The sequence below is a fragment of the Bubalus kerabau genome, chromosome 15, assembly GCF_029407905.1.
Source record: "Bubalus kerabau isolate K-KA32 ecotype Philippines breed swamp buffalo chromosome 15, PCC_UOA_SB_1v2, whole genome shotgun sequence".
In the NCBI taxonomy this organism is placed as follows: Eukaryota; Metazoa; Chordata; class Mammalia; order Artiodactyla; family Bovidae; genus Bubalus; species Bubalus kerabau.
In genome coordinates, this window is record NC_073638.1 from 81,880,209 (window position 1) to 81,906,554 (window position 26,346).

A 26,346-nucleotide genomic window follows, 5' to 3' on the forward strand; every position below is an offset into this window, starting at 1 on the left:
CTGATTAGAAAAACCTTCCCTGATCAACAAATAAAACTGTAAACTATCCTTCATGCTTTGTCACTCCTAATCCTCTACACTGCTTCAAGGGAGAGCTTGTAGGAACCAGAGCACTAGGGACCAGATCGAGCCAGGACCTCGAGTCCTCAAGACTCTCCCCTCTCTCCTCTTCACCTCTTATGCTGCACTTGTTCTACTGAGCTCCGTTCTTTTCCTCCTTTACATGGAGGAGCAGTCATGAGTCACATCCTTCATGCTCATAACTGAAAAGAGAAGGGACCTTTCCACTCATGCTGGTGAGGATAATCTCAAAGAAATAATGCTTGGCCTGGTTCGGGTCACATGCCAATGCCTAAGCATCACCACTGCAAGAGGATGTGTGTTTTTGGTCTGGTCCGGGTCCAGTCCCAGGATTGGCACTGACAGGGTCTGTTTGGTTCGTTCCCCAACCTGTGACTATGGCCAGAGGGAGAAAACCTCAGACCTGTTGAGACTTGGAGCAGACTTTGAGCCAGCAGAGGAGCGAGCTCCATCTGAACCATGTGGTTAAGGATGGATAAGTGGAAAATCAAGGTGTGATTGCTCCCATGATGGAGGAGACAGACAGGCATTGGGCAGATATGTGTATCAGACACGTGACTGTGGCTTCACCGTCCTCAAAGCGCTTGCTCTCAGCCTTTATTTACTCCACTGGCCCCTCACACCAGTTCTGTACAATCACTCAAGTACTAAGAATTACCCCGTGGTGAGACTCAAAATACTGAACAACCAGTATGATGTGAGCACTGCCCAAGAAGAAGGGACATACCTTAGTCATTTGGAGAGAGGGTGGGGGGGTCTCCTCACTACCCTGGGGAAGTGGGGACTGATGGCATAGACTCAGTGATTTATAAGCAACAGGAATTATTTCTCACAGTTCCAGAGGCTGGAAGTCCAAGACCAGGGTGCCAGCATGGTCAGGTTCTGGTGAAAGTCTCCTTTCAGGCTGCAGACTGCTGACTTCTCAGTGTATCCTCCCAGGGCAGCAAGAGAGCTAACTTGTCTCTGGCCTCTTCTTCCAATTCCAGTTCAGTTCCTCAGTCATGTCCGACTCTTTGCGACCCCAGGGACTGCAGCACGCCAGGCCTCCCTGTCCATCACCAACTCCTGGAGCTTGCTCAAGTTCATGGCCATTGAGTCAGTGATGCCATCCAACCATCTCTTCCTCTGTCATCCCCTTCTCCTCCTGCCTTCAATCTTTCCCAGCATCAGGGTCTTTTCCAATGAGTCAGTTCTTCTCATCAGGTGGTCAAAGTATTGGTGTTTCAGCTTTAGCATCAGTCCTTCCAGTGAATATTCAGGACTGATTTCCTTTAGAATGGCCTGATTGGATCTCCTTGCAGTCCAAGGGACTCTCAAGAGCCTTCCCCAAAACCATAGTTCAAAAGCATCAATTCTTATAAGAGCACTAATATCATTCATGAGGGCTCCATCCTCATGATGTAATTACCTCCCAAAGCCTTTCCTCCAAATGACATCACATTAGAGGGTTAAGATTTCAACATATCATTAGGGGAGAGGGGACACAGACATACAGTCCACAACAAGACTCTAGCTATGAACCGTGGGGATACCCATTCTGGTGAACAAGGGTGAAACAACAGCCCAATTGCCTTTACTTTGAGGGATTCCCAGGTGGTGCTACTGCTAAAGAAATTACCTGCCAATGCAGAAGATGTAAGAGACAAGGGTTCACTCCCTGGTCAGGAAGATACCCTGGAAAAGGAAATGGCAACCCTCTCCAGTATGCTTGCCTGGAGAATCCCATGGACAGAGGAGCCTGGCGGGCTACAGTCCATGGGGTCCAAAAAGGGTCTTAGCGCACATCTTTATTTTACCTTCATGCTGAAAACAAGAGAGATGATTGGCTTTGTGCCTAGACACATGGCAAATCCTTGGCAAGAACTCTAGACCCCTGGCACCAATTCTAGGCTTCTTCCACTGTCCTAAACTACCCCCCTGTCCTCAACCATTGGGAGGGGAAATGAGACGGGATGGAGGAAGCCTGAGAAGAGCTGCTATTATGATCCCAGTAGAGTGGAGGAAGAAGCCAGCATGCCACAGCACACAAGGAAGGCTGCTTAGTGGGTGCCACCAAAACCTGGAAAGCAGCGCCTGCCAGACAGCAAGGATGGGGCGCGGCCAACGGGATGGGAGTCTGCAGCCAGGACGGCAGATGCCGGGAGGGCTGCAGCTATTCTGGGCCTCGAGCTGTAGCTGCTTCCTCACCCAGGTCCTGCCAGTCCCCACGGCCCCAGGGGAGCAGGGAGACCCCCACCCTCTCTCCAACTCCTTACAGATGGAGTATCCGAGACCTGAGACTTCAGAGGCAGGAAGCCAGGCCAAAGGGAATCAGCCCCTCACAAAACAAACATGATTCAGTATCATTTCACAGCATGGCAAATGCTTAGTCATTGTCCTTATTAGAACTCTAAATCCACCCAATCTCTTGGAACTCATCTTGTCCAAATGTCCCACGTTATTAGTTAAAAAACTGAGGGGACTTCTCTAGGGGTCCAGTGGTTAAGAATCCCCCTGCCAATGAAGGGGGTCACGGATTTGATCCCTGGTAGGGGGATATTCCACATGCAAAGGGACAAGGAAGCCTGTGGGCCACAACTACTGAAGCTTTCACACCCTAGAGCCCAACTCTGCCACAAGAGGACCCACAGCTGTGAGAAGCCCACGCACTACAACTTAAGAGCAGCCCTCAAGACAAAGCCCAGGTGCAGCAACTAAGATCCCAGTGCAAAATAATTAAACTTGTTGAAAAAAGGAAGACATGGAGGCCCAAGAAGAGACTATGACCGTGCCCCAAATTTGAAGCAAATTTGAAGGAGAATTGGGCATGGCCTAATATCTCTCCTTGGGACTCCTTCACCCTGGGTTGCCCGAGATGGGGAGAGCATCCAATTCTCATTCTTGGGGTCATCCTCTTTCCACCACGTCAAAGGGCCAGCTGGGCTAACCTTAAAGCCCCCATCCCCCCAATAAGGGCTTGTGCAGTGCTGAAGGCCTGAATTCCGGCTCCATCCGCTCCCGTGTCCTCAGGCGCCATCTTGAGGGCCGCGCCATCTTGAGGGCCGCGCCATCTTGAGGGCCGCGCCATCTTGAGGGCCGCGCCATCTTGAGGGCCGCGCCATCTTGAGGGCCGCGCCATCTTGAGGGCCGCGCCATCTTGAGGGCCGCGCCATCTTGAGGACGCACGACGCAGGCTTGGCCCCGCCCCTCTCTCTCTAGGACCCAGAGCGTGAGCCAGCCCACAGCGTCCAGCCTGAGCCAGCCCACAGCATCAGGCCCTGCATCTACACCGCGATGTGGTCCCTCTTGGCATTCTGGGCCAAAGGCACCACCTGAGCAGAAATATCAGAGCTGCACATGTCTCTTCTGGAAAGAGAAAAACAGAAGAAAGGGCGAGAAAGCAAGTCCTCCTCTTCTGCCTCTGGCAGATGTCTTCTTTCCGTTGGCTCCACCTTCTCAGCCTGCGCGGGCAGCCACAGGTGTGTCACATGGCTCTGTCGTGTCCTCTGTGTTCAGTTTTGTGGTTCGGGGCACAGGCTCTGGAATATTAGGTATACCATTGACTATGTGTGTAACCTGGACAATTTACCTCACCCGTCTGTTTTCTCACCTGAAAAATGAGACTAGGGGGTAGGATCAACCTCTAAGGGTTGGGAGGTTTTCATGATGTAAAGGATTTGTCTCTGTGCCTAGGATAGAGTCAGCCCTGGGTGCTTTTTAGGGGTCAGATGACATCAATGTCCACACGACCCGGAATGAAGGGGGTCTGTCACTGGGCCGCCACTGCCTTCCCGGCTCCTCTAAGACCATCCCAAGCCCTGCGTATGCCAGGAGGCCTTTTCAGATTTCTCTCATCTCCCATCAGTTTCTCTTTCCAGAAACATCAGCTTAGTGATGAATTAAATAAATATCATGTCTAATTATTCTGAATTGATGTCAGTCTTGTCTCTGCATCTAAAACCCTGAACACCTATCAGGCAAGACCAGTGGGTTTTTTTCTCTCCCTGGCAGTGCAAAGCCCAGGCCCAGAGATATAGGAGTTCTGGGAAGGTTAGCAATTAGATGAGTAAACAGCTTGATAACTTTCATAGGAATGGAGTAAAGCCATCTGTATGTATGGATCTCATCTCTTGCTCCTGTGATCTGTAAGGCACAGCACATTCCTGAGGTCCTAAGCCAGACCTAGAAATCTGTCACGCGAAAGATCCATCATGTCTCATCCATGACCCAAAGAAGACAGAATTAGCATCACATGGACAAAGCACTCAGCAGCTTACGAAATGGCCTTAGCAATTCACTGATCAAGGAAGCGCCTGTTTTCATCTCTCCAGAGGGATGCCGAGGATCTGAGGGCTTGGCAGAACAACCCTCCCTCATGCTGCTGGTAAGGGGCAGTCCAGAGATCTCTGCCCAGCGCTGCTGGCCCTAAATCTTGAACTTTGCCCTCTCAACCAGCTGCCTCATAGGGAAGTCACACTAGCATCACTCCTACTTGGCCACAGTGGACTCCATAACCCCTCCCCCTTAACCAGGCAGGAGCTGCCAGGGGTGGCTTTGCTCATTGTATGTTTCCCTAAAGCCCACTCCACTGGAATATTTAAGAAAACCCAACATGATATGAAAAGAACATCCCTGTGACTGGCAGCAGGACATATTGCTGCCCAATCCCTCCCAGTCCCAGGGCTCACATCTCCTCCAGAACAGGCTTAGAGCAGACCCAGGGGAGGGGAGGTGCGCCCGGAAGGTGGTCCCCCATCACAGCCATTAACCCAAAAAATGAGCCTCTGCTCCACTGTATAGATGCTACAGGGATGCTCCATGCTGATCCCATGGAACACCATCCACCTTCCATAGAGAAGGAGATTCAGGAAGACAGTGTGGGCTTGGGCTTTGGAAAGAGAATGACCAGGTTGCAGTTCTTTCTCTGCTACTCTACAAGCTGTTAAACTTTGGGCAGGTTACTCAATATCTTTGCTCTTAAGTTTCCTTCTGGCTGGAAGAGGGGGCTACCATACTTCTGTTTCAGGTTATTTTGGGGGATTTTCAAAGCAGGCATTTGGAAAGCACTGAACACAAAGTGAGTGTTTAATGACTGATGGGTACCAGCTCTTCCACCCACGAGCTAAGCTACCTTCAGCAAATTACCTAATTCATCCAGGCCTCAGATTTCCCTGATGGCTCAGTGGTAGAGAATCTGCCTGCCAGTGCAAGAGACGCTGGTTTGATCCCTGGGTCAGGAAGATCCCCTGGAGAAGGAAATGGCAACCCACTCCAATATTCTTGCCTGGAGAATCCCATGGACAGAGGAGCCTGGCGGGCTACAGACCACTGGGTGGCTGATAGTTGGACACGACTTAGTGACTAAACAACAACAACGACAATCTGGACATCAGGGATTTTAGTCTGTAAAATTGTGATTTGATGAAAAAAAGGAAAGAAAACACCTCCTTCACAAGGCTGCCAGAAGAACAAGATAAGAACATCCATGCAAAGCTCTTAACTGAGTGCCTGGTGCAACATAAGTGGTCAATTTCAGATGTGTATTGCCATCCTCAGGGACAGAGAACTGGACAATAACAGAGCTATAGCTCTGGGCAAGGTCTTCTGGGGCTAAGCCAACATACTCTGGGCAAGGGAGAAAATGGTGATGAAAAAAAGAAATTGTCAGTGGTGGCTTCCCTGACACAGGCAAGAATAAATCATTCCAAATATGGCAGTTTTTGTGTGCCTGAAACAAGAGATCAGTGTTATACCTTTTCCGGGTGGACAGGTAAGACAGAGTGAGAGGGCATAGGTCCCAAAGGTGGACATGACCTCACTTCAGCACCAGGGTATTTCCAGGTGACACCTTGCTCGTCAAGACTCACCCCATAACTAGGTCTTATTTCCCAGAGCCTGGGAAGGAAGCTGGCAACTTCTCCCAATCCAAGCGCCTCATCTCGTCTTCCTTCATCACGGCAGCTCTTCTTTTCCAGAGAAGCCCAGGGCAGGATCTGGGCTCCCTCCCACCCATCCTCTTCTGGGAATTCTTACGATGCCTGGGAGAAGGCGTCTGCCCCGAATGCATGGGTCAGAGGAGTGATTCAGAGTCAGCTGCTGGTTCACAGACGCGGCTCTGTGGTCTGGCTGTGGAGTCCAGCCTGCTAAGCGCATCTGGACAGTATCAGAATCACAAAAGGAGGAGATCTGGGAAGGGCTCAGGGCCAGCAGACACTCCCAAAGGAAGGAATATGTGGGGAACCAGCTGGGGAAAGGGGATGATCTTCAAAATGAATAATTTTATATTATATTTTTTTCCACGTCTCTGCACAGCTAGAGAAGATAGTGCTGTTGTTTAGTCGTGTCCGATTCTTTGGGACACCATGGACTGCAGCCCACCAGGCTCCTCAGTCCATGGGATTCTCCAGGCAAGAACACTGAAGTGGGTTGCCATTTCCTTCTCCAGGGGGTCTTCCCAGACCAGGGATCAAACCCATGTCTCCTGCCTTGGCAGGCGGATTCTTTATCACTGAGCTACCTGGGAAGCACAGAGAAGATAGAGGGGTAAGCTGTCAAGTCAAAGGAAATTTCTAAGCAGAGGGTTTTCTGTAGGTCACGACGAGAACAGTGCCATCATGCACCATCATCAGAGAAGCCATAAACGGCTGGTGCCTTGAGCTGTCATTTCTGCGAGTGGTTTTTATAAGCCACTGTGTGCGTCTCACTGCCCTCCTGACTCAGGTTCAGGCTCAGGAGAAATAACATCCTCCTCATTGTCGCCTCTCAGTTCATTAAAATCTGTATTTCATATATGAAGTTTGTTATCTCACCTGAGAGAGGCAAGGGCTATAAAAGCATCTGAGGAATATAACGACACCGCAGAATGTTAACAATAAATAGCTTGTAGAAGCACAAAAAAGAGATTATCTGATAAAGTTGATGCCTATAACTCAAAAACAAATAACCAAAGTCAGTGAGCTTATAAAGAACGCCGCCTCTCAGGGCACAGAAGGGCGGCCCCCAACATCTCATCTAGCTAATGCACAGAGGTCTCCCCCCACTACCCACCACCACGCTAGTTCAGAGCCCTGCTCTTACCTCCCTGGACCTCCCTGTAGCCACTCTTCAAAGCGCTTTGTGTCTTTACAATTATTTAAAGTCTTTTTCTTTCCCCGTGCCCCTACCTCCCCAAGCAGAGACCTTGTCTGTTTTCTTGACTGCTGTATTTCCAGGGCTTAGCGTGTTGCCTGGTGCACAGTAGGGGCTCCATAAATATTTGATGGCCAATAAGACCTCTCGTTCTGAATCCTTTTAGGCAGGACTAATAGGCTTCCCTGATGACTCAGCGGGTGAAGAATCTGCCTGCAGTGCAGGAGACACAGGAGACGTGGGTTCGATTCCTGGGTCAAGAAGATACCCCGGAGGAGGAAATGGCAACCCACTCCAGTATCCTTGCCTGGAGAATCTCTTGGACAGAGAAGCCTGGCGGGCTACAGTCCATGGGGTGGCAAAGAGTCAGACACAACTGAGCGACTAAGCACACAGAGCAGACAAATGTTCGTAGCCACCTGCTTCCACGGTCCCTTTCTCAGCGGCCATGTGGATAGAGAAACCAGGGGGTTTCCCTTCCAATCCGTCAAGCCCAAGTTCTACCTCCTTTTAGCTCTGAAATCTCAGGCAAATTCCTCACTGCTGTCCCGGGACTCTGATTTGGCTTTCTTCACAGCACCATCACCATGCCCTGTTTGGCTTGTGAGTGTGTGCTCACTGTCTCCAGCCAGAAAACCAGCACCAAGGGGTCAGGGACTTTGCTTTGTTCCCTGCTAAACAGCGGTGGTCAACACATGCAGCGGCAGCCATCACAGACACTGACCACTCAGGGTGCTGGCCCCACGTGCTGTGCAGGTGCAAGCCGCCCACCGATCAAACCCGGCAGTACTCTGAGTCCTAGAACGGGGTTTGGAATGCAGTAGGTACCCAACAAAGGCATCAAATAAGTGGATGGATTGCAGTCACCCTGTCTATGAAACAGGATATTGTAGCTATCCGACGTGTATGGGGTCCTTTCTGCCCCCATGCAAGCCAGCTCTGGCCAACCAAGGAAGCAGCCAGACCCTCTCCTCTGACCCCCGGCATCTCTCCCACCACAGCAAATGTGACCTCTCTCAACAGGATCTCAAAGTGACAACATCAACTGTCTCCACCTCCTACTCTGCTGGACCTTGAGTATCAAGTCTGATCTGTTATTTCACCCTTTACATCCATTTCTCTCTCTTGCCATTGCTGCCAGTGGTAAAGAGCTGTATTCCTAGACAAGCATGCTCCAAGGACTCATGTGATTCCCATGGTTATTGTATACTAAACACTTGTGAAAAACATAAACCAAGCTCTTGCCCTGTCCACAGGTTGCTTACAGTCTAGCAATGGAAACAGACAGGTAAAGATACCATTACGTGGAGAACTCCTGAGAGAAGAGAATTTAAGAAATCAGAGAGTTGCAGTTGCTAGTAAACTTTAATAAAATTAACTTTTCAGGGACTTTCCTGGCGATCCAACGGTGAAGACTCTGCACTTCCAATGCAAGGGGCAAGGGTTTGATCCCTACTAGGGTAACTAAGATCCCACATGCCATGCAGCCAACATGTAAAATAATAAAATTAATAAAATTAACTTTTCAGATAGATGCACTTGATAAGCTCTAGGTTTTCTATCAGCAGGAACAATTCGGAGTCTGGTAGCTGCCTGGAACTTGCAGGACGGCAGCAATGATTCCAGGAAAGACCTGGCCAACAGAATCCTGAGTGATGAAAGGAACACACCACCCCCCCACCACCCACACCTCATCCCATCTGTCCTTGCCTCCCCTCCACACTTCCCTCCCCCCAAGGTGAGGACAGGCGCAGGGCAGAGAACAGAAGCCAGGCGCCAATCACGTTGTATGAACACACCTTGTCTTGAGACAGTCAATTGGGAGATTTTGCTCTTTACGTCTCCGAAGTAGCACACCCACCCTCTCGGTCCCCTGTGCCCCTCACCCACACATATCCATGCACACACATGAGCATATGCCCAACTCTGAAGTGGCAAGGAACAATGCAGGGTGTTAACCTCCAACTCCAGCAGGATGGTGTGGAAGATCACCAAGGCAGGGAGCAAAGATCAACTCAAGGACCAGCCCAGGGAGCCAGGAGCCAAGAAACAGGAAGTGGGAGTGGTTCGCAGTTCAAAGGATGGGCTCAGGTTGTTGCCTAAGAACCGGTCCTGTGGTCTGACGTGGGTTCCCTGCTCACCGCCACCGGCCCTGTCCCAACGTAACAGCAGTAGTAACTCAGTTCAGTCGCTCAGGCGCGTCCGACTCTTTGTGGCCCCATGGACTGCAGCACGCCAGGCCTCCCTGCCCACCACCAATGCCCAGATCCACCCAAACCCATGCCCACTGAGTCGGTGCTGCCATCCAACCATCTCAGCCTCTGCCCTCATCTTTCCCGGCATCAGGGTCTTTTCCAGTGAGTCAGCTCTTCACATCAGGTGGCCAAAGTATTGGAGTTTCAGCTTCAACATCAGTCCCTCCAGTGAACACCCAGGACTGATCTCCTTTAGGATGGACTGGTTGGATCTCCTTGCAGTCCAAGGGACTCTAAACACTCTTCTCCAACACCACAGTTCACAAGCATCAATTCTTCGGCACTCAGCCTTCTTTATAGTCCAACTCTCACATGCATACATGACTACTGGAAAAACCATAGCCTTGACTGGACGGACCTTTGTTGCCAAAGTAATGTCTCTGCTTTTTAGTATGCTTTCTAGGTTGGTCATAACTTTCCTTCCAAGGAGTAAGCGTCTTTTAATTTCATGGCTGCAGTCACCATCTACAGTGATTTTGGAGCCCCAAAAAATAAAGTCAGGCACTGTTTCCACTGTTTCCCCATCTATTTGCCATGAAGTGATGGGACCAGATGCCATGATCTTATTTTTCTGAGTGTTGAGCTTTAAGCCAGCTTAGTAGTAATAATTCAGGTTTGTTGAAAGCTGACTGTGTGTCAGGCACCATGAACCATTTAATGTAGGTCATTTAATTCTTATAATAATTCTGGGCCCAGTTTATGACTATTATTGCTCCACAGCCCTTGATGTAACCACTGTGTTGCACAGCCTCCCCCCGTGTAACGTTAATTACATGTAAGGTAATAGTGCCCCCAGGTTGAATCAAGAGATTTTAAAGAGTGAGGCAGAGAAGGCATTCAGTCCGTTTTATATAGTGTGACCAATAGTAGTGGTAATGGCTAAGACATGGCGGTCTTAGAAAGACCCAGAAAACAATAAAATTGCCAGACCAGAGAGACCAGCAGTTTTCTAAGCCAGTTTCCACATATACCACCTCTCTCAAATCTCCTGGTAGCCTCTTTCAAAGCGTTGGATACAAACTAAAATCAAGCCCATTTTAGAGATAAGCAAACGGAGCACCAGGAGGATAAGCAAACAGCCTAAGGAGACGCAGCCAATGAACGGTGGAGTCGCTACGAGTTAACTGTTGCCCTGCTTTATTCAGTTAGCACAATTCTACATCCTTTCCAGGCAGCAGTACTACCCATCAGGGCACCACAATTAATCCTGTTCTCCATGGCATTTCCTTCCTATTAATATGATGTTTGCTTGGCACCTCCTGTTGCCGGGCACTCCTATTTTCTCCATGTTTCATTATCATAAATATCCCTGCTATGAATTTTTTGCATGAAGTAATTTCTTCCTAATTGCTGGATCAAAGAGACTAGCAATTTCCTAAGCAGATCTGAGCCAATGCCCAAGGCCTGCAGTAAGAGTCCAGGTACCTGCCCCCCCACCATAATAAACTCACGGAATGTTGCAGATGTATTTATTGTTACTCATGTAACATATTAGCACAAAAGGGGCATTGTTTTTCACCCATTTAAGTGCTAGTCAGACAATTCCTTTTTCCACACGATGTTTGTATTAGTCTTCTATGCTGATAAAAAATTTCCACACTCAGAGTGGCTTAAAAGTACACATGCATGTATTAAAATCCTGGCACAACACACCTGGGTCCTCTAGCCTGGGTATTTCACAGAGCTGAAGTCAGGATGTTGGGGGTAGGCATTGGCCAGCTGCGTTGTCATCGAGACCTGCGGGTCATCTTCTAAACTCATGGGCAGAATGTAGGTTCTTCCTGCTGTAGAATCGAGGTCCCCATTCTCTTGCTGGCAGTTGTCCAGGAATCAGTCTCAGCAACCAGAGAGCTCTTAGGTCCTTTCCCCCATTCTTAGAGCTAGCAGGGGAAAATATTCCTCCAATACCCATTCTGGAAGAGCCCAGGCCCTTTTAAGGGTTCCCCTAGCTAGGTAACGCCATCTTAAATAATTTCCCTTTTAATTAACACAAAATCAACTGACAATTGGGGTCATCACAGGAACTATATCTTATCATAGTCACAGATTCTGCTGAAACTCAAGGGACAGGGGTGACCTGAGTACCCATGGGTGGTGAGGGGGTGGGGGGTGTAGGAATCTCCAGGGCTGTATTAGTTACCTCTGGCTGCTGAAACAAATTACCACAAACTTAGTGGATGGAGGAGCCTGGTAGGCTGCAGTCCATGGGATCGCTAAGAATCGGACACAACTGAGCGACTTCCCTTTCCCTTTTCACTTTCATGCATTGGAGAAAGAAATGGCAACCCACTCCAGTGTTCTTGCCTGGAGAATCCCAGGGACGGGGGAGCCTGGTGGGCCGCCGTCTATGGGGTCACACAGAGTCGGACACGACTGAAGCGACTTAGCAGCAGCAGCAGCAGTGGCTTAAAACAACATACGTTTCATATCTTTCTGGTCTGGAGGTCACAAGCCTGAAATGGGTCAGCAGGGCTGCACGCCATCTGGAGGCTCTGGGAGAACAGCTGTTCCCCTGCTTTTTCTAGCTTCTGGAGTCTACCTGCACCCCTTGATTAACTGCCCCTTCCTCCACCTGCAGAGCCAGCAGGTACCATCTTCCAGCTCTGCTTCCATCATCACGTCTCCTTTTCTGACCCTGCTTAAGTAACACTGGACCTCCCTGGGGAATCCAAGCTCATCTTCTCATCTTGAGATTATTAATTTAATTGCATCTCTAAAGCCCTTTTGCCATTTAAGGTAGCGTATTCACAGGCGTCAGAGATTAGACTCTCTGTGGGAGTCGTTATTCTACTCACCCCAAAGATCATCCTCCAGTCTTGCCTACCACAGTGCTTTAGGGGTTGTTTTGTTTTTATTTAGATATAATTAATATAAACAACATTTTCTTTTCTGAATTTGCATTAGAGATCTACGTGTGATATCAGTTTGTAAGACTTCTATTTGTAGCATTGCTTAATATAGTTTGCATGAAAAATATACATGTATATATTGCATGGATTATTTCCATTTTTTTTTTTTAATTTTTGGCCGCACTGCACAGCATGAGGGATCTTAGTTCCCTGATCAGGGCTTGAACCTGTGTCCCTGCATTGGAAGTGTGGAGTCTTAACCACTGGACCACCAGGGAAGTCCCACATGGATTACTTCATATCACTTATCTAAAGTCTGCTTTTTCACCGAGTTTCTTTCCTTTCTCTCTGATTTTTAAGAATTTTTTTTTCTCAATGAAACCTTGTCATCTCTCAATATTGTGTATTTGACAAAAGCCGTCTTGCCACTGACATTCTCCATTTCCTCAACTCACAGAAAGATACCTTCTCTCCAGACCCGGGAGAAATGTGCTGCTCGGCTCTCGTCCTGTGCGTATTTTTACTGTCTCTCAGTTGCAGTCTGGACCATTTGGAATGTTTTCAGGGTATAAAAGTGAAATATGACTCTGAAAAATCTCAATCACATTTCCTACTCTGGGCCTCCTTTCCACAGTGTGGTTTTGTTTCACATTTTTATTTTCTGTATTCTAACCGTGAGAAGCACTTACTCAAAGTATAGTCATTCCCATGGTCATTTCCCAAAGCACAAGTACTGAGTAACACCACTGAGTGATTTTCAGCTCACAATATGTTTTTTAACTTTTTTTACAGTTAAGTAAATCCACCACCATTACTCTTAAGCATTTCCCAGATCATCGTCTTCACTAACGTCGTCTGTGCATTCCCGCCCCTTTTTCTCCCACGTGGTTTTCACGACCATGTGGGAGAAATCCATGTTCATCGGATTCTCCTAAATATTTCATTAAATTATTATAATGCAGAAAGCAGAGTCACCTTTCTTACCGTTACGCCTTCTCAGCAACTGGAGAGATTAGCTTTCTATTTCTTCCTGTATTGTCATTCTATTAATGTTTCACAATTTTTCCTGAGCAAAACTCTTCTTTGGTAGATTAAACTTGTTCTCAAGCAAAGAGAACAAAGGTTTGAAGGTTTGAAGGTTTTCCATCATTATTACAATGAATTTGACATGGATGTCAAGCAATCATAATAGTAATAAAAATAATTGTTCAGTTCACTTATATCTATACCTCAGATTAATTTCTGTGTTTTTTCCAGTAGAGTAAATCTTCCACATTCATGATGGAACAGTCATGGTTTCAGTAAATTGCAAGAGACCCTGAAAGGCCATGATATGTAATAATTTATCATTTTACTGGGGTTCAAAATTGAGTCCCTCCCACTGCAAGGCTGCTGTGTAGACAAATTCATTCTGCTAAGGGGAGTATCCAGCCACCCAGCATAAGAGCAAAGCTGGATATCATACATCTTTCGCTTTCTCCTTCTTTCCCTTTTTGAGTCACCATGAATGTTTTCACATTAAAAGCTCTGGGAAATCTTAACAAATAAATAAATTTGCTTCATTTTGTTTAATTCAATGTTTCTCAAACTTATCTGAGAACAAGCATTTTTCTCATGGTGCACAGTGTACCATGAGACACTGGTTTGGGAAACAGTGGTTTAATACTTAGAGAATGACTATGGTTAAAAAAAATCATTTAAAAGATAATTATCCCCTTTAAACTTCACTTTTACAGGAGACATAGGCGAAGATGTTTCTAAGTGGGATTTTCCCAAAGGTTTGGAGACTTACCTTGCACAAGAATACGTTCAGATCACCAGCAAATGTGATTTTTCTCCTTTCTTCACTTCCCCTTTCTGTGTCATTTGTTTTCCTTGCCACATAACTAGTTCAGCAATGTTATACTCTGCAGTTTGTTTTATTTTGCTTTATTTATTCATTACACAAACACATCTGTATGCTTACTGTATGCTGCTCTGAGCGCTTTGCTAATAACCATGCGTGGAACCTAAACCAACCTCAAGAAATAGGTCCCATTCCAATTATTCCTTGTTTACAGCTCAGAAAGCTGTAGTTTCAAATGGTGACAAGCATTCTTGCCTAGATCTTATCTTCTAAGGAAACTGTCCCAAATATCTTCCTTCAGTCATATTATTGGTTCTACTATAAACATAAACACTTTATGTAAAGAAAGAAAACCTTTTTTGTTTTTAATATGCCTTTGCTGCTGCTGCTGCTAAGTCGCTTAATATGCCTTTAGTCAACATTAAATATTGAAAGACACCGATTACCTTTCTTAGCTTCCATTGAGACAGTTATGTTTTCTACCATTTTTCAATGTTAATAAGGTTTTCTGCTCCTTTGCTTTACTTGTTTATACTGGGCCACTTGTTTCCACGCGTTGTTGTGTTTTGTGCAATAAGGTAAACATTTAATTTCTAAGTTAATAAGTGAATTGAATGAAAACTCCCTTCTTTAGGGAGGGAAGGTGATGCAAATTGTATTTTCCTCAGCCAACTTAGTGCGTAAACATCAATGCAGTGGGTACCCTGCTGCTCTGCAGTGGACACTGCAGAACATGGAAGATTCCAGACGAGCGTAATATGAGAAAGGACAGTGAAAAGGGGAGGAGATCATCTAGGGCCACATAGGAAAAACAATCATGTTCGATACATGCAATGGAGTATTACTCAGCCATAAAAAAGGAATGGATTTGAGGCAGTTGAAGTGAGGTGGGTGAGCCTAGAGCCTGTCATACAGAGTGAAGTAAGTCAGAAAGAGAAAAACAAAATATGGTATATTAATGCGTATATTTGGAATATAGAAAAATAGAACTGATGACCTATTTACAGAGAAGGAACGGAGATGCAGACACAGAGAATGGACTTGTGGACACAGGGGCTAAGGAGAGGGGGGGCCTAATTGAGAAAGTGGCATTGGCATCCATCATGTGTAAAACTGATGACTAGCAGGAAGCTGCTGCATAACACAGAGAGCCCAGCCTGGCACAGTGTGGCGCCCGAGAAGGGTGAAATGAGGGCAGGAGACTTCAGAGGGCGGGAGTCCTATATAATCATGACTGATTCACACTGTTGTTCGGCAGAGACCAACACAATAATTGCCTTACCAGCAATTATCCTCCAAATGAAAAAAAGACTCATGCTAGAAAAGATGGTGATTTTGAGAACTTTGTAAATCTATACAACTTGATACCTGTTTTCTACTATTCCATTTCAGTTTCCCCTAAAGATCTAAGAACTTATTGAAATACAAGAAGCCTGAGATCAACTGAGCTGACAGACAGGGCTGGCGATAGCTCTGTATTTATTTACTTTTGAGTTAGCCCTTATAAGGGCAGAACTTACATTTATCTTCAGTTCAGTTCAGTTCAGTCGCTCAGTCGTGTCCGACTCTTTGCGACCCCATGAATTGCAGCACACCAGGCCTCCCTGTCCATCACCAATTCCCGGAGTTCACTCAGACTCACGTCCATCAAGTCAGTGATGCCATCCAGCCATCTCATCCTCTGTCATCCCCTTCTCCTCCTGCCCCCAATCCCTCCCAGCATCAGAGTCTTTTCCAATGAGTCAACTCTTCACATGAGGTGGCCAAAGTACTGGAGTTTCAGCTTTAGCATCATTCCTTCCAAAGAAATCCCAGGGCTGATCTCCTTCAGAATGGACTGGTTGGATCTCCTTGCAGTCCAAGGGACTCTCAAGAGTCTTCTCCAACACCACAGTTCAAAACCATCAATTCTTTAGTGCTCAGCCTTCTTCACAGTCCAACTCTCACATCCATACATGACCACAGGAAAAAACATAGCCTTGACTAGACGAACCTCTGTTGGCAAAGTAATGTCCCTGCTTTTCAATATGCTATCTAGGTTGGTCATAACTTTCCTTCCAAGGAGTAAGCGTCTTTTAATTTCATGGCTGGAGCCACCATCTGCAGTGATTTTGGAGCCCAAAAAGATAAAGTCTGACACTGTTTCCACTGTTTCCCCATCTATTTCCCATGAAGTGATGGGACCGGATGCCATGATCTTTGTTGTCTGAATGTTGAGCTCTAAGCCACTTCTTCATGCTCCTTCCCACTGTGTAATCAAGGGCCCAGCAGATAGTGGTTGTTGTTCGTCATTCAGTTGTGTCCGACTCTTTGCGACCCCGTGAACTGTAGCCCACCAGGCTCCTCTGTCCATGGGATTTTCCAACCAAGAATACTGGAGTGGGTTGCCATTCCCTTCTCCAGGGGATCTTCCCGACCAAGGGATCAAACCTGGCTCTCCTGCATTGCAGGCAGATTCTTTACCAGCTGAGCCACCAGGGAAGCAGCACACAGTGAGTGCTCAATAACTAATAATTAAAAGAAGAAATGAGGCAGCTCTTTGACCAAACCAACAGCCAAACTTTTTTTTTAAATTCAGGGCAGCTAGCGACTTGCTCCATGGGTCAACAAGAAAAGAGGTGTTGCAAAGTCTTGACCCTCTCCTTAAGTCGGTCTGGGGTGGGAGTGAGCAGGAAGCTTGGAGAGATGCAAACGGGACAACAGAGCCTCTGGGCCTGGACAAAGAGCAAGAGCCACAAGGTTTTCCTGGCAACTTTCACTCCCCGAGAGACAGATCTGTCTCTACAACCCCAGGTACACGGCACCTGGAAAGGAGAGTCAGCCCTTTGCATTTCAGAGGGTCTCAAACCTCGTGAGGTCAGGAATGAGGGACAGTTAAGGGACCCAGAAAAGTTCCCACCGCCTACAATTATCCCTGACAAGCTCTGATCCAGTCTAGTCACCTGGTACCTAGTGACCAAAATACCTTCAGACCCAGGGAAACAGATGCTGTGTATGGACTGAATAGATACAGCCCATCAAGGGAGCAAGCCGGTCTCGCACACTTCTCTCTTTTTTCCGTCTTCATTCTTGTCTTTATTGCCTCCCCCAGTTTGTCCCCCACCCCTCACTCTCCTCCTTTCTCTATTCCGTGCCCTTACTCCTTTCCCATTCAGGTCTGATGCCCTTAAGCTTCCCTTCCTCGGCCTCGGATTGCAGACCACGCCTTTGCCCCTGCCCCAGGCTCTCCCCCGGGCCCTCTCACCCTCTCTTCTCCCCGCCTGCGTGTCTGCCCCCCGGAACCCTTTGTCCCCTTCGTCGTATCACTAGGAGCCGCGGGTGTGGATTCCGCGATGCCTCCTTCCCTGCTCTGTCGCCTCGGTGGGGTCCATCGCCAGCTCTCCTGTTGCTCAGAGATGTGGAGGCTGTTGCTAAGAGACCGTGAAACGTCAGTACCTGGCCCTCGAGGAAAAAAAAAAAAAAGGAGCGAAAAAGGGAGCAGGGAGGGAAGAGAGAGAGAGAGGGAGGCGGGAGGGAAGGACCTGGCGGCAGCCACCAGCCCCAGCAGCCTCGGCACCGCCGAGTTTCGGTGAGAAGCACCCGGATTCCGTGAACTTTCTCCTAAGCCGCCCGCCTCTCTCGGTTCCTCTTTGAGTAAAGGAAGGGGAGCGGCAGGGGGACCCCAGCGCTGGAAACCCCGGAGGATGCCGCCCCAGGATCCCGGAGCCACCGAGGAGGAGACGCCGGGGGAGGGGAGCAGCCCGGGAGGCAGTCTGTCCTCCTGAAACCGCGCGCGGGGAGGCCAGGATGAGGCAGCGGCGCCCGGGTCTGCAGCAGGCGGATGGCTGTGTCCTCGGACCCGAGTAAGTGGGCTCCCGCGGGGTGTGGGGTGTAGGGGAGCTGGGGCTCCGAAAGAAGCGGTCTGGTTAAGGGGAGCGGGGTGATCCCCCAGTGGGTGGGATGCAGGCTGCAAGCGTGAGAAGAGAGCTGCGCCGGGCGGAGGGTGAGGGGAGGGCACGTGAGGACGGCGGGTGGGCAGGACCCGGCCCGGGCCAGGGTCTGGGGTCCGGGGCAGGGCTGCCAGGCGTGTCCGCGCTCGGCCTCCCGCCTGCCCGGTGCGGGTGTGGGCGCCCGCTGGGGGCCGAGGGCGGCGCGAGGAGTCCGTGGGAAAGGGTGCTGGGTTAGGGGTGCACCGGGGTGCAAGATAGTGGCGGCTCTGCAGGAGCGCGTGCAGGAGGATGAGAAAACTGAGGAGGTGTGAGCGCGGGCCACGGCAAATCATGGGGGAGGCCCAGGAGAAGAACGCGCGCGTGTGTGTGTGTGTGTCTGAGTGTGGGTGTATGTGTGTGTGTCTGTGTATGAGTGTGTCTGTGTGTGTGTGAGTGTATGAGTGAGTGTGACTGTGTGTCTGTGTGTGTCTATGTGTGTGTGGGTGTATGTGTGTGTGTCTGTCTGCCTGTGTGTGTCTGTGTATGAGTGTGTGTCTGTGTGTGTGTTAGTGTGTGTGAGTGAGTGTGACTGTGTGTCTGTGTGTGTCTATGTGTGTGTGGGTGTATGTGTGTGTGTCTGTCTGCCTGTGTGTGTCTGTGTATGAGTGTGTGTCTGTGTATGAGTGTGTGTCTGTGTGTATGTCTGTGTGTGTGTGAGTGTGTGTGTCTGTGTGTATGTCTGCGTGTGAGTGTCTGTGTTTGTGTGTGACTGTGTGTGTGTGTCAGTGTGTGTGTGAGTGTGTGTGTCTGTGTGTATGTCTGCGTGTGAGTGTCTGTGTTTGTGTGTGACTGTGTGTGTGTGTCAGTGTGTGTGTGTGACTGTGTCTGTGTCTGTGTGTGTCTGTGTGTGTGTCTGTGTTTGTGTGTGTCTGTGTGTGCGTGTGTGTCTGTGTGTCTGTGTGTGTGAGTGTGTCTGTGTGTGTGTGAAAGAGAGAGATGTGAGTGCTGAGTGTGGAAAGGGGGTGCAAACAGACAGAGAGTGTGTGCATTTTTCTTAGAGAGTTGTTCAAAGGTGGGGCGTTTGCTGCTGGTGGGGGCGGGGCCAGGAGACCAGCAAACGCGCTGCGCGCAGCCCAGAGCCCTGGGCGGGGAGGGGGCCGCGGGAGGGCCGCAGGCCAGGTGGGAAGGCAGCAGGGACCTCTATGTGACGGTGGGGCAAGGTGCCCACCGCGCAAAGGCGGGACGCAGAGAACAAGGAGACGGGGGTGGGGAGGCGGCGGGAAGCCGGGACAGTGGACGAGGGAACCGGGGACACGGCCGGCCCCCTGAGTGCTTTCCTTGTCGGCAGAGGGGCGTCTGTCCCCGCTCGCTGAACGCCGAGCCCGCCGGGGACCGTCGGGGACCGTCGCCTGAGCCCCGCTAGTCCTGCGCCTCCGGACGCGGGGCTCCTCCCGCCGCAGCAGCCCACAGCGCGGCTAGCCTGGGTCCTCCCCTCCCCGGGGACTTCCCCTCCCCGGGGTCCCCGGAAGACACTGAGCCCGTGGACTGAGGCGGCCAGAGGCCCCTGGAGACCCCCTTCGCCCTGGGATCCCTCCCCGAGACGGCCACCCCGCGACCCTCCCAGACTCAAGCCCCCTGGGCCCCTGGGAGAAACGGCCTCCGAGACCCCGAGGGCAGGAGACACAGCAGCAGCCCTGGCCACCTCGTCCGCCCAGACCTGGGACTGGGCTTCCGCGTCCCGGGACCTGCCAGGCCCCTCTGAAGGCACCCCTGCTGTGCCCCACGCCCCTCCCAGCTCTCAGACACGGTCCACGGCGGTGGGGGGCGGGGCACCCAACAGTCATGGGCGACAAGGACCCCAAAGGCGGCCAGGGGCCCTTCGCCGACGTGCGGGCAGCTGGTCCCTCCACATCCCTGTGTCCTCCCTTTCTCGAGCTCTAATCATCTGTTCCAACCCTGGGGGACCTCGGCTGGGTGGCGAGCCCCCCTAGTCTCCAAAGGGGACCTCCAGTGGCGCTCACCCAGGGAGCCCTCTGGTGCCAGAGGCCCCTGGGAGAGGCTTAAGCCATGACCCCCAGTGATCCCAAGCCCCACCTCCCAGGGCTCCGGCCCCCGAGGGAGCAGCTGCCCTTCTGAGCGGCTGACTCTTGATTCCACCACCAGAGCTCCAGTCCCGATGGGCTCCGTTCAGCACCACTGCTGCCCGCAGCCGAAGATGGGCGATGCCTGGGCCCACCGGCCCTGGCCTGGGCCCCCGCGGCCCGCCCTGCTGCTGGTGCCCCTCCTGGTGGCGGCCGGGGTGATTCCCTCCGATGGCGGCGCCAGCTGCCCGGTGCTCTGCACGTGCCATAACCAGGCGGTGGACTGCAGCGGCCAGCGGCTCTTCTCTGTCCCCCCGGAGCTGCCCGTGGACACGCGCAACCTCAGCCTGGCGCACAACCGCATCGCCGCCGTGCCGCCCGGCTACCTCACGTGCTACCGGGAGCTCCGTGTGCTCAGCCTGCGCAACAACTCTCTGGTGGAGCTGCCCGCGGGCCTCTTCCTCCATGCCAAGCGCCTGGCACACCTAGACCTGAGCTACAACAACCTCAGCCACGTGCCCGCCGGCATGTTCCAGGCCGCGCACAGCCTCATGCGCATCGACCTCAGCCACAACCCGGGGCTGCACCGGGTGCACCCGCGCGCCTTCCAGGGCCTGGCGCAGCTGCGGGACCTCGACCTCAGCTTCGGGGGCCTGGCCTTCCTCAGCCTCGAGGCCCTCGAAGGCCTGCCCGGGCTGGTGACCCTGCAGATCGGCGGCAACCCCTGGGTGTGCGGCTGCACCATGGAGCCCCTGCTCAAGTGGCTGCGGAACCGCATCCAGCGTTGCACCGCAGGTAAGGCCAGAGCAAAGGCTAGGGGGGAGAAGAGGGAGGGGCTGGAGACCCGGCCTAGGGAGGATCAGGACCTGGGCTGGCCTTCTCCGCACTGTCGAAGATACCCAAGTCTCTGCTGTGCATGCCCGGTGCCGGGGACCCTGCTTAATAAAACAGACCCCACCCTCACCCACCCCCGTGGTACTGATGACCTAGGGAGACAGACAGACAGAGAGAAAATCAGAGCAGCTCATTAGTAACCAACAGTGTTTATGGAGCACCGCCATGACCCTCCAACTGGGCGGGTGTTACCTCATGGGACCCCACTCTTGTTAGCCCCATTTTACAGGTGAAGAAACTGAGATTTCGAACAATGAAACGACTTGGCCAGAGACGCTTTCATAGACAGTGGCAGAGCCGTGGAGAAAACCCAAGTTTATGTGATTGCGAAGCTCTGTGCTACTCTACCAGACTGCTTTTTAAGTATGCTGGATACTAGAAGAAACAGAAATGGCTCACCCTATTTATTTTAGTACTTACTATCCGCCAGGCCCTATTCTAAATATATTATGTTTTAAACTCATCCCCTGGTGGCTCAGACGGTAAAGAATCCGCCTGCAATGCTGGAGACTCAAGTTCCATCCCTGGATCAGGAAGAGCCCCTGGAGAAGGGAATAGTTACCCGCTCCAATATTCTGGCCTGGAGAATCCCATAGACAGAGGAGCCTGGTGGACTACCATCCATGGGGCTGCAAAGAGTCAGACATGACTGAGCAACTAACACCTCATACCCAGCTCATCACATCCTCACAAGAACCCTGATGAGACACATACACACACACACACACACACACACACACACACACACAAAGGAACCAAGGCTCAGAGAGGTTCGGAAACTTGCCCAAGGTCCCACAGCTGTTAAGGGTTGGAGTCAGGATTCAAACCCTGGCCTTCTGGCCATCTATCCTGATGAGTCGGGTTCTAGGTTAACAGGAGGGGTCGGGACTTGAGTTCCGGGCCAGCCGAAGGGCCTCTGCGAATTCTGTGAGGTCTGGGCTTGGGGTGGAGGGCTCAGGTCTGGGATGAGATGCTGTTCCGCGGCAGTTTCCGAGTCAGCCTCTATGGGGAGTGGACCGGGGCCTGCAGGAGCCTGAACCACACCGGTCGGCTGGTGGAACCCTGATACCACCCCATCCTTGTCACCAGCAGAATGGCAGCCCCAGCCCGGGGTTGATGGGGCCCCCCTAGGGGCTCTCCCAGAGCCTGGACGTGGAGGGTGTTCAGAAAGAGCGACGCTGAATGAGGTGGGGAAGGGAGGAGGACCGGGTGGGGAGCCCAGGATCGAACTAGTTTGGGTGGGGGGAGGGCTGTGGTCAGGGTTCCCGTGCTCCCGCGGAGCTGCAGGAGGAAGTCCTCTGGGACCAGCTGGGGCCCGGGGCAGGGTGATGGTGGGGGGAGGCGGCCTGCGGCCTGGAGCCGCCCTCTGCTAACCCAGCCTCTGTCCCGCTGGGTTCCTCCGCAAGGAGGGGCGCCCTCTGTCCTGGGGGCCCCCGAGGTCCCCGCTGCCTTTTGGGGAAGCGCAGGGCCCCAGCGAGCGGGAGAGGGGTCCCAGGTCCCGTCGGGGAAGCCTCGTGTCCATGCAAAAGGGGAACCGCGCTCCAGGGAGGCCACGTGGCTGGCCGCGGGCCGCAGCCAGAAACGCCCCCTCCCTGTTCCTCCGCGGAACACGGTTTTCCCCGTATCTCTAGGATAATTTCCTCTTGGGGGCAAAGAACTTGCCGATGTAGGGAGGACGAGGTGACCCTCTTCGCTTGGTCTTTTTCTGCTTCCTCCTCCCCTTTTCTTGATGGGATTCCTATTACTGTCCCTCCATTTTGGACAAATCCCCACAGGGCCGTAGGACTCCCTTGGGATATTAATCAGGTTCAAGGCTGGTCCCTGAATTAACCAGAGGGCTTTGTCAGCCCGCAGGCTCCTGTGCTGCCCTCCTGAGGGCTCTGCCAATTGCCCTCAGGGTTCCCACACCCCCAGCCTCAGGATGACTGCCACAACCCCACTCATGCCTGCGAGAGACTTTGGGCTTCAGCATCTTCCGGTTCCAAGAAGATGATGTCTTGATAGTCAACCCCAGGCACCATCTTATCCTCCGCGGGGTCTGGGCCACTGTGCACACAGCCTACAGGGGCGCCTGAGCCCTGGGGCTGGGGGGAGGTTCACCCTCCTTCTGAACCTGACTTTCCGTTTCTAAGAATCCATTTCTCAGAATCATGTTCATCCACTTCTCAAGGGAGTCGATTTCAGTCCAGCATTTTTTTCTTTTCCTTCAAACACTGCAGAATGAATACACAGCGTTTAGGTACCGAATAGCTTTAAAAGCTCCTTCGCATTGACTCTCTTAGACATTGAGCTTCAGTGATCCACTTCTTACATTTTGCCCCTCTTCATAAGAGCCAGAAAGGCAAAAACTTGCCCCCGGTGAGCATTTGATTGGTATCTATCCCCTGAGTAAGGAATACCTGGCTTTAAGGCAGAACTGCTACCCACCTGCCACTCTCCCTTCTGAGGCAGAGTAAGATGGAACCACTGACAACCACGTACAAATGCGTGATGGATGTTGTTGCTCAGTCACTAAGTCGTGTCTGATTCTTTTATGACCCCAGGGACTATAGCCTTCCAGGCTCCTCTGTCCATGGGATTCTCCAGGCAAGAAGACTGGAGTGGGTTGCCATTTCCTTCTCCAGGGGATCTTCCTGACCCAAGGATGGAACCATTAAGGAAGCCCAAGGAGAGATAAAGAGGGGATTTGAATCCAGGCTGGTAATTTTAGAGCCCATACTCAACCCTACATTCTTGTGTATCTGGAAGAGTCACATAGGGTCATAAAAAGATACTCGGCTTTGGACTGCACAGTCATTCATTCTCAGATTCAATGAACAAAGGTTAATTGCACATTCATATGGACAGGCCCCTGCTCTAATGGTAAGGGTACTACAGGGAGAACTTACATTCAAAGGGAGCAAACAGATAACAAACTGGGAGATGGTGATCAGTACACTGGAAAAAAATAATAAGCAGAGCAGATAAGATAGAGGATGCTCAAAGAAAGGTGAAGTGGGGTTGCTACTTTATATAGAATCATAAAGGAAGCCCTCACTGATAAGCTGATATTTGAGCAAAGTCCCAGAGGAAGTGAGGGACAGAGCTATGCAGAGATCGGAGCAGGAAGAACCCCCTCCCAAGGGGACGAGAGGATTAGGGCGAATGCAAAGCCTCCCCCTCCTCACCCTGAAAGGGGACGAGCTCAGGTGAAGGCAGAAAGACTGAGAAGTGACAGTGGATGGAGCAGAGCAAACCAGGAGGAGAGTAGAAGGGACGGGGAAGGTCCTTGTGGGAAGAGGAAGAAGCCAGGGAGGGTTTCAAGCAGACAGTGACTTGGCAGGCTTCACTTGTTTTTTTATTTCCTTTATATTGCTGTACAGTTGACCTATAATATTATGCAAGTTAGGAGACCCGGGTTCAATCCCTGGGCCGGGAAGATCCCCCTGGAGAAGGGAATGGTTTCTCCACGCCTGTATTCTTCCCTGGGTGAAAATCTCATGAGCAGAGAAACCTGGTGGGCTACAGTCCATGGGGTTGCAAAGGGTCAGACACGACTGAGCGACTGACGCTTTCTCCAACTCGCTAACTGTCCCTCCCCACCCCATGCACCCCCCAGGGTACCTTCAATTCATTCTCTAAGTCTGTGAGTCTGTTTCTGTTTTGTAAGTTCATTTGCATCATCTTTTTTTTTTTTAGGATCTGCGATGTCCTATAATATTTCTCTTTCTCTATTTAACTTAGACTTCCCTCGGGTTGACAGTCTCTAGGTAGGGCTTCTCGTTTAAAAGGACCATCTCAGCATGGAGATGGTTGAAGGGCAGAAGCCTGGAGACCGGTTGGGAGGTTATTGTGAGAGGCAGATACTGTTGAAGTCCCCCCAAAGCCTCAGATCTGCCTCTAGCAAGGACTACTGGACTTGAGGCAAATTACTAACGTCTCCAAGCAGTCATCGCCACCTCTATAGAAATATTCAGTAGGTCGAAAAATCCTTGCACTGATGGTTATTGAGGGCGCTAAAGACGGTGAGTGAAACTTGAGGCACGCAGAACTAACTCAGTAAAATCCCAGCTCCGCCTGGACGGGGTGGGGGCTCTCCCCTCCCGCCCTCCCTTCCAGGGCCTCAAGCCCCCGCCCCGCCCCCGTCTCTGTGTTGCAGACTCTCAGCTGGCTGAGTGCCGAGGGCCCCCGGAAGTCGAGGGTGCCCCCCTCTTCTCGCTCACGGAGGAGAGCTTCAAGGCCTGCCACCTGACCCTGACCCTGGACGATTACCTCTTCATCGCCTTCGTGGGTTTCGTGGTCTCCATCGCGTCCGTGGCCACCAACTTCCTCCTGGGCATCACCGCCAACTGCTGCCACCGCTGGAGCAAGGCCAGCGAGGAGGAGGAGATCTGACGCAGGCGCCCGGCGGCCCTCCACGCCGCCCACCACCACGGCCGGCTGGCCCCCGAACACCTTCCCCGGCCGCCCGCTGCGGCTCTGCGGGGCCCCAGTCAGCTCCGTCGCGGCTCAGGCAGGGTCACGAAGCCACCTCTGTGTGCGCGTCTCGGGGGGGGCCAGGCACTGTGCTAGGAACTGGGGCTGCCAGCTGGATCGGACCCCACCCTGGCCCCGAGGGCCCTGAGCTCCAGCAGAGGAGCGGGAAGCCGGAACTCTTCCCTTCCAGGCGTTTTGGCAGCGCGTCGAGTGATGGAGGCCCGGAGGACAGGTCGTCTACTGTCGAGAAAATCCGAGAGCGTTACAAGAACGGAGGCGATGTGTGAAGCGCCTCATCAGAAGGAACGTCTGCTTTGTCCGTAGACAGAGGAGAGCAGACACTGGCCGATGACACGCGTGGCGTGTGGAGAGTGACAGCGATCACTGTGACTTTGGAGTACAGAGCCGGGGCAGGACGGGACCAGAACCTCCCCCCCGACGCTCGATCGGTCAACTCTGGGCCTCGCCCACACCTGCCTCTGCAGGGTGACAACGCCTGCGCACCGGCCCCCTAAGCCTCCTGCTCCCGGCAGCCGCCAGGTGAGACCCCCTCCGCCGACCGCCCTTGCCCCATCCTACTTGGCCAGCTGTCGCCGCAGACGAGCAGGTCCAGGCAGTGAACCCCCTGCAGCACCCTTCCCCTCCCCCGCCTGGCGCTCTAGCGTGGGCTTCCAAAGAGGGAGGCAGGAGTCCTGGCGCCCTGGGACTCTCCATCCTGTGACTCTCCTTGTGCCCACACCAAGGGGTCCCTCAGGACAGCGCACCCCGCATCGCAGCCCTGCAGCGTGATCCCGAGGTCTGGCAGAGTCGGCCAGCACAGTCGTGACCGCAGGAGGGTTCGATCCTCCTTCGAAGACACAGGCCCGTTTC

The 26,346-nt window shown here is 51.6% G+C and overlaps 1 protein-coding gene across 1 annotated transcript; it reads left to right on the forward strand.

Annotated features, from left to right (window-relative positions):
- The first annotated feature begins 20,222 nt into the window (after positions 1-20,222).
- On the forward strand, positions 20,223-25,695 carry LRRC55 (leucine rich repeat containing 55). The gene is made up of 2 exons (XM_055548397.1): positions 20,223-20,922; positions 25,160-25,695. The coding sequence occupies exons 1-2, from the start codon at positions 20,223-20,225 to the stop codon at positions 25,393-25,395; spliced, it is 936 nt and encodes a 311-aa protein (XP_055404372.1). The 3' UTR covers positions 25,396-25,695.
- The last annotated feature ends 651 nt before the right edge of the window (positions 25,696-26,346 follow it).

Coding starts and splice junctions, on each gene's coding strand:
- LRRC55 (XM_055548397.1), top strand. CDS start 20,223: ATGGGCTCCGTTCAGCACCACTGCTGCCCGCAGCCGAAGATGGGCGAT. Junction 20,923..25,159: donor CATCCAGCGTTGCACCGCAG/GTAAGGCCAGAG, acceptor TCTGTGTTGCAG/ACTCTCAGCTGGCTGAGTGC.